Source organism: Pristis pectinata, chromosome 8, assembly GCF_009764475.1.
Source record: "Pristis pectinata isolate sPriPec2 chromosome 8, sPriPec2.1.pri, whole genome shotgun sequence".
NCBI classification, from domain to species: Eukaryota; Metazoa; Chordata; class Chondrichthyes; order Rhinopristiformes; family Pristidae; genus Pristis; species Pristis pectinata.
This window is the reverse complement of record NC_067412.1, coordinates 20,585,647-20,601,902: the sequence shown is the minus strand read 5'-3', so window position 1 is coordinate 20,601,902 and position 16,256 is coordinate 20,585,647. Positions and strand designations below refer to the sequence as shown.

The window sequence follows — 16,256 nt, the reverse complement described above, 5'->3', positions numbered from 1 at the left end:
AGTGACGAGGGGTCCAGAGGTGGGAGTGGCGGAAGAATCCGTGGAACAGGCAATAGGCCATTAAGTGGATGTCAGCTGTTTGGGCAGAGAGGATACAAGTGAGCTGGGGTGAGACAGAAATATGTGGACAGTCAATCAAGTAGGTGTCAGGAAGGTGCAGTTGGTTAAGAGTTTTGGGGACCCTGAACACATTGGCAACTTGCCGGGAAGGTGGTGCTGAGGAAACTTTAAGAAACCAATAAGATAATGAATGCCTCACACTTCCCAGCAGTAGCATATATAAGGATGGGCTCTTTTTAACTCACACCAAAGCTGAATTCAATCCTCCAGTAAAGTCCTGCTTCAAAAACTGCACAGGACATGAAAGGATATTTGTTGCATAATTTTTGCACGGCTGTGCATACCTGACAGCCTGTGTACATGTGGAGCCCCCTAAAAATACTAGAGTAAAATCATATTTATCAAACTTTAATCATCTAGCATACAAATCCTAATTTGCATTGGCTGTATAAGATTTTAATATCAGTTCTAAATATTAAATACCTCTCTCAAGTTCACCGGTTATATTCAACTCTTCTGTGTTGCTGGTAGACACAGAATCTTCAGCCAATCCTGAAAGAGTAAAATTAATATTATAATCTTTAAATTACATCCATTAAGTTTTCAGCCTCCAAGTAACATCTGAACATTTCAGTTCGTTACCATCAGATGGTCAGATTGATATGTCCATTAAATATTCTGGATGATTTTTATTGCGTTGGTAAATTCAGATTTCAAATTGTGAAATATCAATATAGTCTGTTGTTTCTTTAATAATGGTTTGCCACAATCTGGATTGGGAATTTAAGAAAATTTAGTGGAATAGAAACTTAGAGATTGAGAGTTCAATTCTGACTAACTGAATTCAACCTAGCTGTTTATGGACAACACCAGGAAGAATGTCAATGACAGCTTCTGAATGGCATACAAACCCCATTGATTGTCTGATGACAGAAAAATGAATCTGCAAAGCAACCTGATCCTGGCTCAAATAAGGTCACAGATATAGGATCAGTATTATGCTGTTCAAGGCAAAAATTAGTATTGGTTTGTGCAAAAACCCAAGTTTATATTCAACAAACAATTTTTACTTTGATACCCAAAAGATAAAACCACTGAAGCACAGCAAAGTTCAAAGCACTGATAATTAAAAGAATGAAGGACGTAAGAGATTCAATCAACACAGAAAAATAAAATCACAAATTCCAACAGAATGACAAATACTATTCCTACAAATCAGGAAAATGTATTTTCTTTCTCCCTCTCCTGCCTTGACACAGTTTAACATCTGTTAACAGTTATCAGGAGGCCACATTGGTATAAATTCCATATACAGCAGGTAAACAGACAATAGCTTAATGAATGCCATATATTAGAGAACAGTCTAAATGTCATCTGGAAAATGTAAGATAGAAATGTAAGGAACAACCTCATTCCTCAATGGACTCACACACAATCACCATAACCTAATTAACCTTTTGGATACTACAAGCTTATCTGAGATTTTAAAGTGTGCTCATTCTTGTTTCTATATAAAATTATTAAATTTCAGCTTCTCCAAACTTTCAATGATAAATACCATTGAATAAAATACAAGGAATATGTAATTACATAATTATTTTTTGCCATCTCCAATTTTCCCTGAATTTATTAAAAGATGCATTTGAACCAGAGTTTATTTAGGTCCAAACCTCAACTGAAGTCCTCAGAAGGTTGTCATCATCTGCTAGCTGATATTCCCAAAAGCTGAAGCAAGAAACCACAACTGACTAATGCAGTACTTATTCAAGTAAACACCAGGCAAAATCATTGCTGCGTTAGCAATAAACAAACTGCTGAAGGAACTCAGTGGGTTAAACAGCATCTGTGGAGGCAAAGCAATAGTTGATGTTTCAGGTTGAGACCTGAGACATTCAACTATCCCCTTGCCTCCAAACAGGTGCTGCTTGATCCACTGAGTTCCTCCAGCAGTTTGTTTTTTGCTCCAGATTACAGCATCTACAGTCTCTTGCATCTCCATTGCTGTGTTAGGCCTGTTTAAAGATTGCATACAAATTGTAGAGACTGCAAGTAATTTCGTTATCAAATCAGCCTCTGGAATATGAATACCTGGGTGTACTTTGTTATTCCTCCAACGTGACCTAAAGCCATGTTGTTTTCTAATATTTAAAGAAATAAAGCTTTTAGGTTAGAAGCTGAAGCACCTTCTTCACTTGGAAAATTATCAGGACACCTTTGTGTGGATGATCTCATGTACTACATTCTTTTCACGTGGTCACAGCAACTCTTTCAGTTTTGTAGCTGATTTCCAGCACGCTTCCTCCCAGGTTTTCATGGGTGACCTCTTTTCTTCTATTTAATTTCTGGCCTGAGGTCAAGATTTTACTGTAATGCTTCTATATCATAGCAAAGTCACCAAAACTGGCCACAGCTCTAATCATGTTCAACACCTGTAGATGTGTCATCGATTAAGTAGGCAGAATATTGGCCTTGATTCTGCTGCAAATAGTTGAATAAAGGAGGCTTATTAAATTAAACTGGAAGTGAAAGGTCAGTATGTTCCGTTTTTCTTTCCACCGGCAATGTTTATCTCATCAATATTGGGAATCTGTAACATATATACAACTATTGAACACAAACATTTTTCATTTCAAAAATACATAGTTTAACTGGCAACCTTGATGGTAAATAGGACTCCTCTTGGTCTGCTATGATTCTGCCCTGTGAACCAAGAAATAATACGTCAGCAAAACTTTATTCATTCAATGTTAGACTTACGTTGTCTGTATTGACGACTTCCTCTTCTTCCCACAAGTTGCAGATTAGGCTAAATATAATTTGAAGGAAAAATATTAAAATGCTTGCAAATTGACTTTATTGTCACTCTAAGAAAGGTTACACAAGACTGTTTAATTTGGGTATTTTTCCTGCTTTACTGTAACCCAAAATAATTGGTTAATAGATTTATTGTGTTATTGTTTTTACCCTGTACTACCTCAATGCACTGTGTAATGAATTGATCTGTACGAACGGTATGCAAAACGAGTTTTCACTGTACCTCAGTACAAGTGACAATAATAAACCAACACCAATTTACACTAATTATGTTGCCAACAATAATCCTTCAATTAGAGTTTCAATTATGTGATTTCTGGAGCAGGCAATGACAATCATAAAAGGTTCAAGACTACACCATCATATTTTTTTTTTATTTAGCTCTTTTCCCCAGTCTAGTGATGTAATGTCTATAATCTGATCTTGTCAGGGTTGTAGGGGAGTGTTTGGTAGGGATCACTGACTGCTCTGTTAGTGCTTTTGTTGTTTATGAAAAATGATTCACATCTTTATAGTTCTTTTACTAATATTCCAAAGGGCCTAATAAAGAAAATGTAGCTGCCAATTTCAACTGAGGAAACATATATGTAAAAACATGTTTTAGTAACATTGATTGTGGAGTAACTATTGTCCAGTTCATGGAATACAAGTCCCCATTTTTTCTTTGGTATATTTCCATGGTACCTTTTATTTCCATTTGAGAGTGAATCCACACATTCATGTTCATGCCGCACCCAGAAGGCAGTCCATCGTTCCCCAGTATTACTATTGAGTTTCACCCTAGACTTTTTTGCTCAAGTCTATAGGGTGGGATTTGAACCCAGAACCTTCTGGCAGAAGCAAAGGTACTATCAAATATTGGCAGGCACAGTAGTGTAGCGGTTAGCGTAACGCTGTTACAGCGCCAGCGACCTGGGTTCAATTCCCGCCGCTGTCTGCAAGGAGTTTGTACGTTCTCCGTGTCCGCGTGAGTTTCCTCCGGGTGCTCCGGTTTCCTCCCACATTCCAAAGACGTACGAGTTAGGAAGTTGCGGGCATGCTATGTTGGCGCCGGAAGCCAGAACATTCTACGCAAAGATGCATTTCACTGTATGTTTCGCTGTACATGTGACTAATAAAGATATCTTAAATGTGTAACAGCTAACAAACTGGAACACATCCAATTATTCAGAAGGAATAGTGTCTTGTAATAATTTCAATGGTCCATAAATCAGTTGCTGAGCTACTCACTCATGGTGCTTTTAAACCTCCTAATTATTCCATACCTCTAAATAATATTTTCTTCTGTCATGACCAGGTGATTCTTCTGCATAGCCTGGAAGTGGGGTATTGTAACTTTCAGAAGCTCTTGTTTGAAATTGTTGGTCTGGCTGCAGAAAGTAAAAAAAAATCTTGCCTTTATAATCTTGTCCACATTTTTCATTGGACTGAATCTACAGTTTCTCAAACTTGTTAACATCTCTTGCAGTTTTAAAATAATAATAATGTTTTCTGGAAACATTATTGATGACTATGTGAGAATGAGCTTTACAAAAGAAATTCAATAGCACCTTTTTTTTTACTTATGTTCTTAGAATGAGGTCAGTGTCTGGCTGAGCAATGCCATCCCCTTCTCCTTTATTTCCCTGCAGCTCTGCAACTTATTCTTTTTAACATGTCCATCAACAACCCTTTGATTCTTTTGCCTCTTACCTGCACCAAGGTAATTTACAGAAGCCAGTTAACCCACCACCATGCCTTTTGGTTGCTAAACAGGTACTTAAGATTTTAATATGACAAACAAGAAGTGCAAGTTCATAACACATTGGAATTTACCACGTGCTAAACTGATGTTGTGCATCTGAAACAGCTTGTGGCTTTCCTTAAAGGAAACGTGAGGAAGTGAGAGTTTTTAGGGAGTCGGCTCCCTAGGTGACTAGGTGGGAGGTCTGAACCTTAGTAAGTCCACAAGGGAAACAGAGGCTTATTGACACTGATAAACAAGATGGGACCTCAGAGTGGGGGCTCCGGCAGTCATTAATTAGGATGATTGGTGAAAAGTGATAGGTGGGAGCCAAGCATGATCATGAAGTCCAGTGAAACTGGTGAGACAAGCAGTGCCGGAATAAGGGAGAGAAGGCAGGAATCATATTAGTATTGGCAGCACCTGACAGGACATTTGCTGTTACAGTGTGTGGTACCTGTGCTACACTACTGTGTGTGTGTGCGCGTACCTTAATGTTTCATATCTGGTTTGATGGATAGTGGAATTTTTTTTTAAATATTTGCCAAGTCAATTCCCTGTTTTCACTTTGTATCCCGTGTCAGTCACTGTTATGCTGAGAGCAAGGAGTTGTTAACCCTTTTTGTGTTGACTGTTGTTGGAAATTTTCACTTCTGCATTTTCTGAGATCCTTGTTTTGGTTTTTAATTTATTTAAATATTTTGAAGGTCTTGTGGGCTTCTAATTACAGATGTTCCCTAAAGTTAGCAAACTTGTGAGTTCCTAACCCATCAGATGGATCAATGTTGCTGAATTGTATAAAGAGGTGTATTTTTTCTTAGTTTAAAAAAAATTGTACACCAAGTCTTAGAAGGAATTTTGAAGTAAAGACTAAAGTTTTAATTGCAGACATGGAATGTTGTCATTAACTAATGGAATTTTGACCCCTGTAGGGAACCAAAGAAGATGTGGCCTTGAAATCAAAATAGGGTCAAAGTCATAGAGAGATACAGCACAGAAACAGGCCCTTCAGCCCACCAAGTCTGCACTGACCATCAAACATAAAGTTTTACAGTAATTCTATCCTAACACAATTTATTTTCCCCTCATTCTCAACTACTCTCCCCCACTCATCCACACACCACATGCAATTTACAGTGGTCAATAAACTACTAACCTACATGTTTTTGGAATGTGGGAGGAAACTGGATCACCTGGAGGAAACCCATGCATGCACAGGAAAAACAAACTGCACACAGAGAGCACCAGAGGTCAGCATTGAACTGGATCACTGGAGCCATAAGCCAGTAGCTCTTCTAGCTGTGCTACTGTGAAATGATGTCCGGTTCTAAGTCAATAGAGCTTTTAAAAATGAGGTTTTGTCAGGTAAGAAGTGAACAAAAGTTGCTTCTTCCTTAAAACAAAAATTTGATTGGAAAAGTAAGTACTGGAGATGTTGGTAAAAGTTTCAAATGTTCCATTTGATTTTGGATCCTTAAAATAGACTTTTGACTTCCTAAAAACTCGTACAATGTAAAAGTATTAATTTATTGCAATGTCAAACTCACACTCCATTGCTTGAAATGTAGCCAGTGTGGATGAGTATGCAGAGATTTGGAATGCCTGAAGGCATCAGTTGCAGTATAGTGACAATTTGGACTTAAGGTTTTGCCTGACGGTGGCTTGCACGTGGCACACTCGCAGCCATCTGTTGTTTCTCAGCACAAAATACCTAGGAGAGGGGTTGCCTGGGGTTTGCGGGAATGATCAAATCTTGGCTACAAAGAGTGGAAAGAGAAGTGTATTCAGGGGCTTTGCTGCCTCCCAGAGAATGGAGTTTAAATTGGGGGAAACAGGCTTGAACTTTGACAAAATCTGCCAGTCCAGCAGTAGGGTTTGTTTTTGTTTAAAAAGATGAAAAAAAAACGAAGTTACAATATATTGGGATATTTCTGGGAATAAATTCACCTGATTTTGAAATTTATTTTCAGATGAGTGTGGTTAAGAATAGATAATTAACTACTTTCCCTTGGAGTAGACCATGTCATTGTCTATGAAATCCAAAGCATGGCTTGCGCTGACTGGAGACTGTGGCAATGATACTGGGATGCTACAATGGAATACTTGTACTGTGGAATGGGTGTCGGACAATTACTTAACAACATCATATTGTGAAAGGGCAAAAGAGAGAAAAGGAGAGGGAGAAAGAACATAGAACACTACAGCACAGTACAAGCCTTTGGCCCACAATGTTGTGCCAACATTTTATCCTGCTCTAAGATCTATCTCACCCTTCCCTCCCATATAGCCCCCCATTTCTCTATCATTCATGTGTCTATGTAATAGTTTCTTATATGTCCCGAATGTATCTGCCCCCACAACCTCTGCTGGCAGTGCGTTCCATGCACCCACCACTCTCTGTGTAAAAAAAAACTTATCCCTGACATCCCCCTTATACCTTCCTCCAATCACCTTAAAATTACGTCCCCTTCATGTTAGCCATTGTTACCCTGAGGAAAAAGTCTCTGACTGTCCACTTGATCTATGCCTCTATCAAGTCTCCTCTCATCCTCCTTCTCTCCAAAGAGAAAAGCCCTAGCTTGTTCAACCTATCCTCATAAGATGCACTCTCCAATCCAGGCAACATCCTGGTAAATCTCCTCCCCAGCCTCTCTAAAGCTTCCACATCCTTTCTATAATGAGGCAACCAGAACTGAACACAATACTCCAATTGTGGTCTGACCAGAGTTCTATAGACCTGCAACATCACCTCGCGGCTCTTGAACTCAATACCCCGACTAATGAAGCCCAACACTCCATACGCCTTCTTAACAACCCTATCAAACTGCGAGGCAACCTTGAGGGATCTATGGACGTGGACCCCAAGATCCCTCTATTCCTCCACACTGCTAAGAGTCCAGACATTAACCTTGTATTCTGCCTTCAAATTCGATCTCCCAAAGTGTATCACTTCACAATTATCCGGGTTGAACTCCATCTGCACTTCTCAGCCCAGGTCTGCATTCTATCAATATCCTGTTGTAATCTACATCAACCTTCTACACTATCCACAACACCACCAACCTTTGTATCATCAGCAAACTTAATAACCCACCCTTCCACATCCTCATCCAAGTCATTGATAAAAATCACAAAGAGCAGGGGTTCCAGAACAGATCCTTGGCAGAATACGCTCCATCTACCACCACCCTCTGTCTTCTATGGGCGAGCCAATTCTGAATCCACACAGCCAAGTTTCCCTGGATCCCATGCCTCCTGACTTTCTGAATAAGCCTTCCATGAGGAACCTCATCAAACACCTTACTAAAATCCATGTACACCACATCCACTGCTCTACCTTCATCAATGTGCTTTGTCACATCCTCAGAATTAAATCTTAAACTGAATGACCAGGGAATTGACACATTGTTCATGGAGAGGTTCATTCTGAAACAATAAAGCTGGAAAAACACCTCGCCAGAAACCAGACTTACAACCTAGGAACTGACATGGGATAAGCAATGAGATTGCCCAAGGGGACAGCAACGGGGAGGAGATGTAGAATCCCTGAAAGGCAGGATGTAGAAAGACATTTCAAACCCAAGGCTATAGTGATGGGGCGAGAGGGTAAGGCAGCAGTGGCACAGCCGCTAATCTGCTGCATCACAGCTCCAGGCACTGGGGTTCAATCCTGCTCCTTAGTGCCGTTGGTGTGAAGTATGCAGGTTCTCCTCGCGACCATGTGGATTTCCGCTGGATGCTCAGGTTTCCTCCCATGTCCCAAAGACATGCTGGTATTTTAAATGGCTACTGTAAATTGGTCCTTAGTGTAGGTCAGTAGAAAAAGAATTAAAATAAAAGAGAATTGATGGGCAAGTGAGAGAATAAGTTGCAGGGTTACAAGGAAATAAGGAGAGAGGAAATGGGAATGCATGGACTCAAAAGGCCAAGTAGCTTCCATCTGTGTTGTAGTGATGGTAGAGTATTTCAAGGGCAAGTAGGATTCATTTCCTGATGGGTAGCACTGTATGAGGAGCTGAAGACGTGTGGTACGTGTGGATGTGAGAGAAGAGCACAGGACCACTGGTTGCAGACGTCCACTGATCTACATTGAGGGAGTTTGCCCCTCCCACCCCACGTTCTTTTACCCAGCCAGGAGAGGATCCCAGTAAATGAGCACCAGGCTCCTATCGATCCCAGCTTGGAGGATTGCTGAGGCTGCCTATACACTTTGAAGAAAGGAACTCGCTGACCCAGTGCGAAGGGATAACCAAATGGGATAAATCTATGGCCAGGACTGAAGTTTAGACAATAGGATGGAACCTGCCTCACAGTGCTGCTTTGATCACACCTGCCTGCTTACCCTGACTTTGGAAAGAGTACTTGGACATGATAGAGGATGAAGGGGATGACGAGGGCTGACATATCAATTGAAATCTGTAGAGATTTGTGTGTGTCTGACCTGGTAGAAGGAAAGTGGAACACAGCCACGCATGATGCAATAAGGGGTCCAGATTACCCCCCAGAGAGTGGGGTAGTATTATGGGCTAAAGGTGCCAAATTATACATCAAATTGTACCAGTAGTTGTGAAGCTGACATGTTTAGGATTACCGACATGGTGCAGTGAACAGATAATTGCAATGTGCCAAGGTTAGCATGATAGTCCTCCAGGGGGCAGTAGACACCATGATTATCAATGCTACCATCAGTATACACACAGTGTCATAAATAACTTGCTGATTAGAGTAAATGTCAGGACACCCCTTGTTAATATGGAAGACCTCTAAAGGATCCAGATATGAATAGATTTCCTGAGATAGGAACTGAGGTGGTTAATGGAAAGAGGAACAGATTTAATCCAGGCAGGGGCAATCCACAGACTACTGGAGTCCAAGAGACCAGCCAACTGATGAAGATGATAGAGGGGCACTAATCAACCTGGAATGTGTGGAATTAACCTGTGCAATGTTTATGGAAGTTGGGTGATAGGCCAAATGTGACATGACCTCATGATAAATCCAGAGGGGCAAATTATCAGAGTTGATTAACGGTACCCAACCAGAACCAAACCTGGAACTCAAGTGCATGCCTGCTGAAGGATCTAATCTGGGTTCTCCCACAAATGCATGGCAGTGTGACTCATGACATGCAATATATAGGGATGATTTTGCTGATCCCAGCACTGAGCAAGGACATCTCCCTGACCCACTGAGACACGTGGAGAGGAGATCATTACATAGCGTTGATTCCCATGCTGTCAGGAAGGATGGTGTTATGGGGAAATTTCCTTAAGCAAGTGACAATCTGCCCACACCCGATTTGTATGGCTTCAACTGGACTGGGGTGTGTGGTGGAAATTGGTTTGTTCAATTTAGAACTGACTCACAACACCTCTGGGTGAAATGGAGAATATCGTAAAACTCAAGCATGCTCAGAACTTTGGTAGTGCTGGACTAGCATATTTTCTGGACTATCAGGCATTATTCTATTAATACACCAATAAACTTTTAATTTACATTTTTAAAACTGTGTTATACAGTAATATTTCAGTGAACCTGCTAAGATTCAAGGTAAGGCAGCCAATATAACCAGATGAGTTTAAAGGGAACTTGGGAACTGGGCCCGGTGAGTAGATGGCATGTGTGGGAACTGGGGCCATGGTGAATGGACAGGGAGAGCAACAGACATCACCTGGTGAGTCAGATGCTGAACCATCAGCCCTTCTGAATAGTTGAATAGCAGATTAATAGAGGTTTACCAATCTGCATCACCATTCAAGGAATTCATTTCTTATATGATGGTATGACATGTCAGATAAATCAGATTAGCTTCTGTTTTGCCCCATGTATAGAGGTTATAGCGGGACATAGATAGGATGCAAAATTGGGCTGAGAAGTGGCAGATGAAGTTCAACCCAGATAAGTGCGAAGTGGTTCATTTGGTAGGTCAAGTATGATGGCAGAATATAGTTTTAATGGTAGGACTCTTGGCAGTGTGGAGGATCAGAGGGATCTTGGGGTCCGAGTCCATAGGACACTCAAAGCAGCTGCGCAGGTTGACTCTGTGGTTAAGAAGGCATATGGTGTATTGTCCTTCATCAATTGTGGAATTGAATTTAGGAGCCAGGAGGTATTGTTGCAGCTATATAGGACCCTGGTCAGACCCTACTTGGAGTACTGTGCTCAGTTCTGGTCACCTCACTATAGGAAGGATGTGGAAGCCATAGAAAGGGTGCAGAGGAGATTTACAAGGATGCTGCCTGGAATGCAGAGCATGCCTTATGAAAGCAGGTTGAGGGAACTCGGCCTTTTCTCCTTGGAGCGAAGGAGGATGAGGGGGGGGACCTGATAGAGGTGTATAAGATGATGAGAGGCATTGATCGGGTGGATAGTCAAGGCTTTTCCCCAGGGCTAAAATGGTGGCCACAAGAGGACATAGGTTTAAGGTGCTGGGGAGTAAGTATAGAGGAGATGTCAGGGTAAGTTTTTTACTCAGAGAGTGGTGAGTGTGTGGAATGGGCTGCCGGCAATGGTGGTGGAGGTGGATACGATAGGGTCTTTTAAGAGACTGTTGGATAGGTACATGGAGATGAGAAAAATAGAGGGTTATGGGTAAGCCTAGTAATTTCTAGGGTAGGGACATGTTCGGCACAGCTTTGTGGGCCAAAGGGCCTGAATTGTGCTGTAGGTTTTTCTTTTCTATGCCATCTGATGACTGATGAATACAATGTGCATGGGGGGGCAAATGTTCATCTCCCAGAGCATACAGTACGGCTCCACAGAAAGATAACTGGGCTAGTTAAGCCATATCATAAGTTTGAAGACGAAAGCAGATCATTATAAGTTTGAAAGAGAAATAGGATATTAGAAGCAGAAGCAGCAGGCTGGTCCTAAATATGGAACTGGGGAACCAATGTTATTTAATGTTCACCTGCAGACTGGAATAATTTTACATGCTATGCTTGCATTGTAATTCATGCTAGTACTACACTGGGGAGTAGTTGGTGGTGCTGCTTGTAGATATAGGTGTCAAAAGAAGGTAGAATGATTGAGCTGGGTCAGAATACACAATTTCCATAGGTGAAAAGGCATGGTTAAGAATTTCAGAAGCAGAGAAGTTGAAGTAAGGTAGGAAGTAGGTATTATAAAGGTGGAAATAGGTCTTAATGATACTGTGGATATGCATTCCAAAACTTATTTTGGTCAAACTCATCTTGGTCTGTTTCAGACCATTGTGCATTCAAGTCCCTGCCCAAGTATATTTATCCTACAGCAACCAGCACTGGTGCTAGAATAGTCTGTATTCAGGAAAACCAGGTCTACAGGAGAGCAAACAGTCGTCTCATAAAGGGACCACTGCTAGTTTCCACCAAAAAGGCAAGTTTGGTAAAACTGCTCACCTAAATATGACAAGATGTTCCTCTCAATCCCACCTAAAAGTTGGTGCTGGAAACCACCATCCCCTGCCTGTGATTGCTGCTGCAGTCCCCTCTACTGCAGTTGCTAGCTTTCCCTGACTGCTGTGCTCATCTCCCTCCTAACCACCTCTAACCTCTGATTTTGCCACTTTCAGATGCCCCAGCCCATCTTATTCCCTGCAAGGGCCTACCTAAAGGACCTAAACAACAATCTTCAAGAACTGTCACCCGAAAAGATGCTCTGCTTCCTTATAAATACTTTCACTGGGTCTGCCCAGGAAACTCAGCTCATTCACAGAGGTTCAATTCAAAAATCCACACAGCAACATTATGAATGCTTAGTATAAACTTATATTTAATGTTCAACTGGCGTGAATGGTCAAATAGATTTGCTTGTGAATGCCTGGTAGCCAAGAAAATTCTGCCGTAAATACAATACCAGCCCGCATGACTTGGAGTCATATATTGGTTGAATGATGATTGGGGCTGGTATTTGTAGACATGACTTATAATGTAAATAAGGTATCTGCATACTGAATTTATATCTTGAAATGTACGGGGATATAGGAAGTGTCAAACAATAGGTATTCTCAAGTTATGGTTTTGATGCCTGCCAAAATCTGGTATTTGGTAGAGTCCTACAGTCAGACTAATGAGAATGATTGTGGCTTACTGTGTACAATGGAACGTTATAAATAAATGCAAAATAATATAACTTTATACTTAACCATTAGAAAAAGTACTGATGTCATAAGCTTCTACCCATTTGCTTTATAAGGCATTTTCCTTGCCTCCATTTCATTGCCAAGTATAAACAATGTCATCTTCTTACTGTATGCTCTAGATGCTACAAAACAGCATTCACCAAAAAGGTCCTCCAAGATCCTTTCAGTCTATCTACAACTACCTCCTAACATATGTACCAGCTATCTTGGTCTGTTCGAGCTCCTGGATTGTCACCTCTATGAGTTCTTCCTGAATGAGTGAGACAAATCATTTCTATATGGCATAGTTAGCATAGTAAAAGTATTCTGAGGCACATCACAGACAAAACTGACAGGAAGCAACAAAGATGTTAGGACAGGTGAAAATAAGCTGGGATGGAGAAATAAACAGAGGTGGAGAAAGGTTCAAGGAAGAAATTCAGGAACATAGGTCACAATGGCAATTGAGTGCTTGGCTGACAATGGGTGAAGCGGTGTAAAACAGGGATACCCTAAAGACCAGGATTGGAGGAATACGATGATCTAGTAAGGCTGGAGGTCCTCATAGAAATAGGGAGGAGCAAGGCTAAAAGGAGATCTGAAAAGAAGTTGAGAATTTAAAATCAATAGTAGATATTAAAATGTCACCGATGCAAGTCAGCATGATTGAATCGGAGGACAAGATCTGGCAATGTTTTGTGCGAACTCAAGTATATGGAAGGTGTGCATTGGGAGGTCAGCGAAGAGAATGTTGGAATGGGTGAATCTAAAGGCAACATAAATATTGATTAGGGTTTCAACAAGTTTGCTGAGACAGTCTTGGGTCTAAATGTCTTCTGAAAGTCCATACAAGCTTTATTTATAGGCACATCTCACATATACCAAACAACATCTCATCAATACCAAAGTCTGAAAGTTATCGTTCAAGGTTTATTAGTTCTATTGAGTTCTATTGTACCACGTGAGAATAAGTAATTAGCCATATGCTAAAGGTCTTTTGTAATATTTTAGTGCTTTCTGATATCAGTCTGGAGTTTCTGTCACATGCAAATTTCAGTCATACAATGCTATGACCTTCAAACTTCCGAAAAAACTCTGAACATTTTTATTGTATTTAAATGATTTAAGTTGATTTTAAGCAATAATCTATGGAAACACAAATATGAACATAAGAAATTATGTAAAAGGTTATTCTGTATCATGCATCACAACAAGGTTCCAAATCTGCTGCATGAATTAGATAACTTCATTCCAATAAGAGACTCAACTGGTGTTTTCAGTCCCTCCACTTTAAGTAGATGAACATTTTACAACTAAATTTTCTAAATTAACATTAATTGCAACAAAATTTTAACAGCTAGTCTTATTTACAGACAACAGGTAACACCATGATCTGGGCAGCAGTTTAAGGCAAGATCTGATGCTAGTTTCTGTCTCAAAGTTGTAAGAGTACTTTGTAAAAGGTCAGAATCCAGCACAATGGAAAAGATAACTCCTTTACAAGATGCTGCACAAAAGGCTGTTCAGTCTGCAGTCCATATTGAAAAGCCCTGCGTAAACTCAGGTCATATTGTATCCCTGACCCTCACCATAGGTTTGTTCTCAACTCCAGTATCCAACCACAAGACCTCCAGTTGTACCCAGATGGAGATCCTGCATCTTCCTCCTTCAGTCCTGCCCAGAAGTTGGCTTGATTATCAAAAGTTATGACAGTTTTGGATTGTTTTGCCTTGGTCAAAATAACACAAAAGTTCTCTACAATGATGACTAAAATGCACAAAGAATGCATTCCCAGCTTTCAAATCAGATCAGGGTTCTATAACCATAAAAATGAACAAAACAATTAATTTGCTGGTTTCTGAACAATCTGCAATTATACAGACCCTACTACAATTGAACCGAGCCTCTCTCCCACCATTAATCCTTATGCTTGAAGGAGCTTTCCCTGCCATCAAATTCTATCCCCAAATATAGTGACACTTACCCCAGAGAGTACAAAAATACTTGTATAAGGTATGCCCTTTCCACAGACTCCACATAGCAGACCAGAATGTTAGCATTCTGCCCACATGATCAACTAAAGCGAAACATTGCCCAGCTCATCAACCAGATCAATACAAACTTCAATTACATCCACCAAAGACAAGAACAGACCCAACACAGCAGAATCTGACACAGACCAGAGCCAATGGTGAATTACCCAGTGACATCTGCTCCCTCCTCCCTGCTTGTACTCCTCCATCACCATCTCCTCCAGATCACTGCTCCCATCCCCTCAAATCACCTCAGTTCATGCTCACACTTCTCTCCTCCCTCAATTCACCTTGGCATCTTCATCCTCAAATCTTCCTAATACTGCTTCCTTTCTCGTGTTCAGTACTGATGTTACTCATGTTTGAAACTATGCATATATAGCCAATTGAACTCATTTGAAATTGTCCCCACATTTTAGTCAAAAATAGGATATTTCACTTATGAGTTAGTTCAGACATTCTTGTACACCTGTGGACTCACATTAACAAATTCGTTGCAACAACTATCCAGCAGGACTAAGCTAACCTTTCTGTACAAATAGAGATTATGTAATACATGTGCAACAATTTACCATGTGTCATTATTTTCTTAGTTTCACTAATTGCCTTTTCCCCATCTCCTTAAGTCCCACTAGCGAATGAACTGACCATTTACAGACAACTCCCTTCCAAGAGACTGTAATATTGTTCTCAACTAGTAGTGAGAAAGAACAAAAGAGAAGTGCAGTCAATTCATCCTGTGATTGCTCCTCTTGCAAGCTGAGGAAAGGCCTCATTTAATTTCACATGAAGTATCTCTAAATGACAGGAAGCAGGAATTCACTATCTTGTGATTTGCCAACCACAATAGCACTGTGGTGCTATAAAACAGACATCCTGATAAATGGTCTCAGCCTGAATCGTCGACTGTTCATTTCTCTCCGTAGATTCTGCCTGACCTGCTGAGTTCCTCCAGCATTTTGTGTTTATTGATGACAAACAAAGCAATCTGTTTAACAATGACACTAAATTCAAAAGCTAATTCATCAGAAGAGACAGTGAATGGAGGTCAATCATGCGAAGATTAGTTACATAAGATGTGTGTATAATTCATTTTAAAAAGCTTGATGGAAACTTCAGAATAGTCAAGTTCTTCTGTGAATAATAGATGACATTTTCAAAGAGGAGCAGAAATGCGAAGAGCTCAGCTCCTTACTAGTTTTCAAGATTGTTCCATGAGGAAACAAACTACCAAATTCAGCATTGCATGCAAATTATGCAACTATAATCTTTTCAATCTAACTGAAATAAAACACTATAAAAATTCATGATGAGAACTAACCATCATTACACTATGATGCTGGAGCAACTCAGCAGGCCAGGCAGTATCTGTGGAAAAAAGCAGGCGGTCACCGTTTTGGGTCAGTACCTTTCCTCAGGACTGAAGAAAAGCAGAAGCCCAATTTCCTATCTTTAGTCCTGAGGAAGGGTCCTGACCTGAAACGGTGACCGCCAGCTTCTCTCCATGGATGCTGCTTGGCCTGCT

At 40.5% G+C, this 16,256-nt stretch overlaps 1 protein-coding gene across 3 annotated transcripts in view; it reads right to left on the bottom strand.

Moving 5' to 3' along the window:
* LOC127573753 (transmembrane channel-like protein 5) overlaps nucleotides 1–16,256 on the bottom strand; it is a 101,011-nt gene that overhangs the window by 3,849 nt on the left and 80,906 nt on the right. For all 3 annotated transcript variants that reach the window (XM_052022245.1, XM_052022244.1, XM_052022246.1), the window contains 3 exons: nucleotides 4,140–4,244; nucleotides 2,818–2,866; nucleotides 544–612 (listed from right to left, as the gene is read on the bottom strand). In XM_052022245.1, the coding sequence (XP_051878205.1) occupies nucleotides 544–612; nucleotides 2,818–2,866; nucleotides 4,140–4,244 (223 nt within the window). The remainder of the gene's footprint in view (nucleotides 1–543; nucleotides 613–2,817; nucleotides 2,867–4,139; nucleotides 4,245–16,256) is intronic.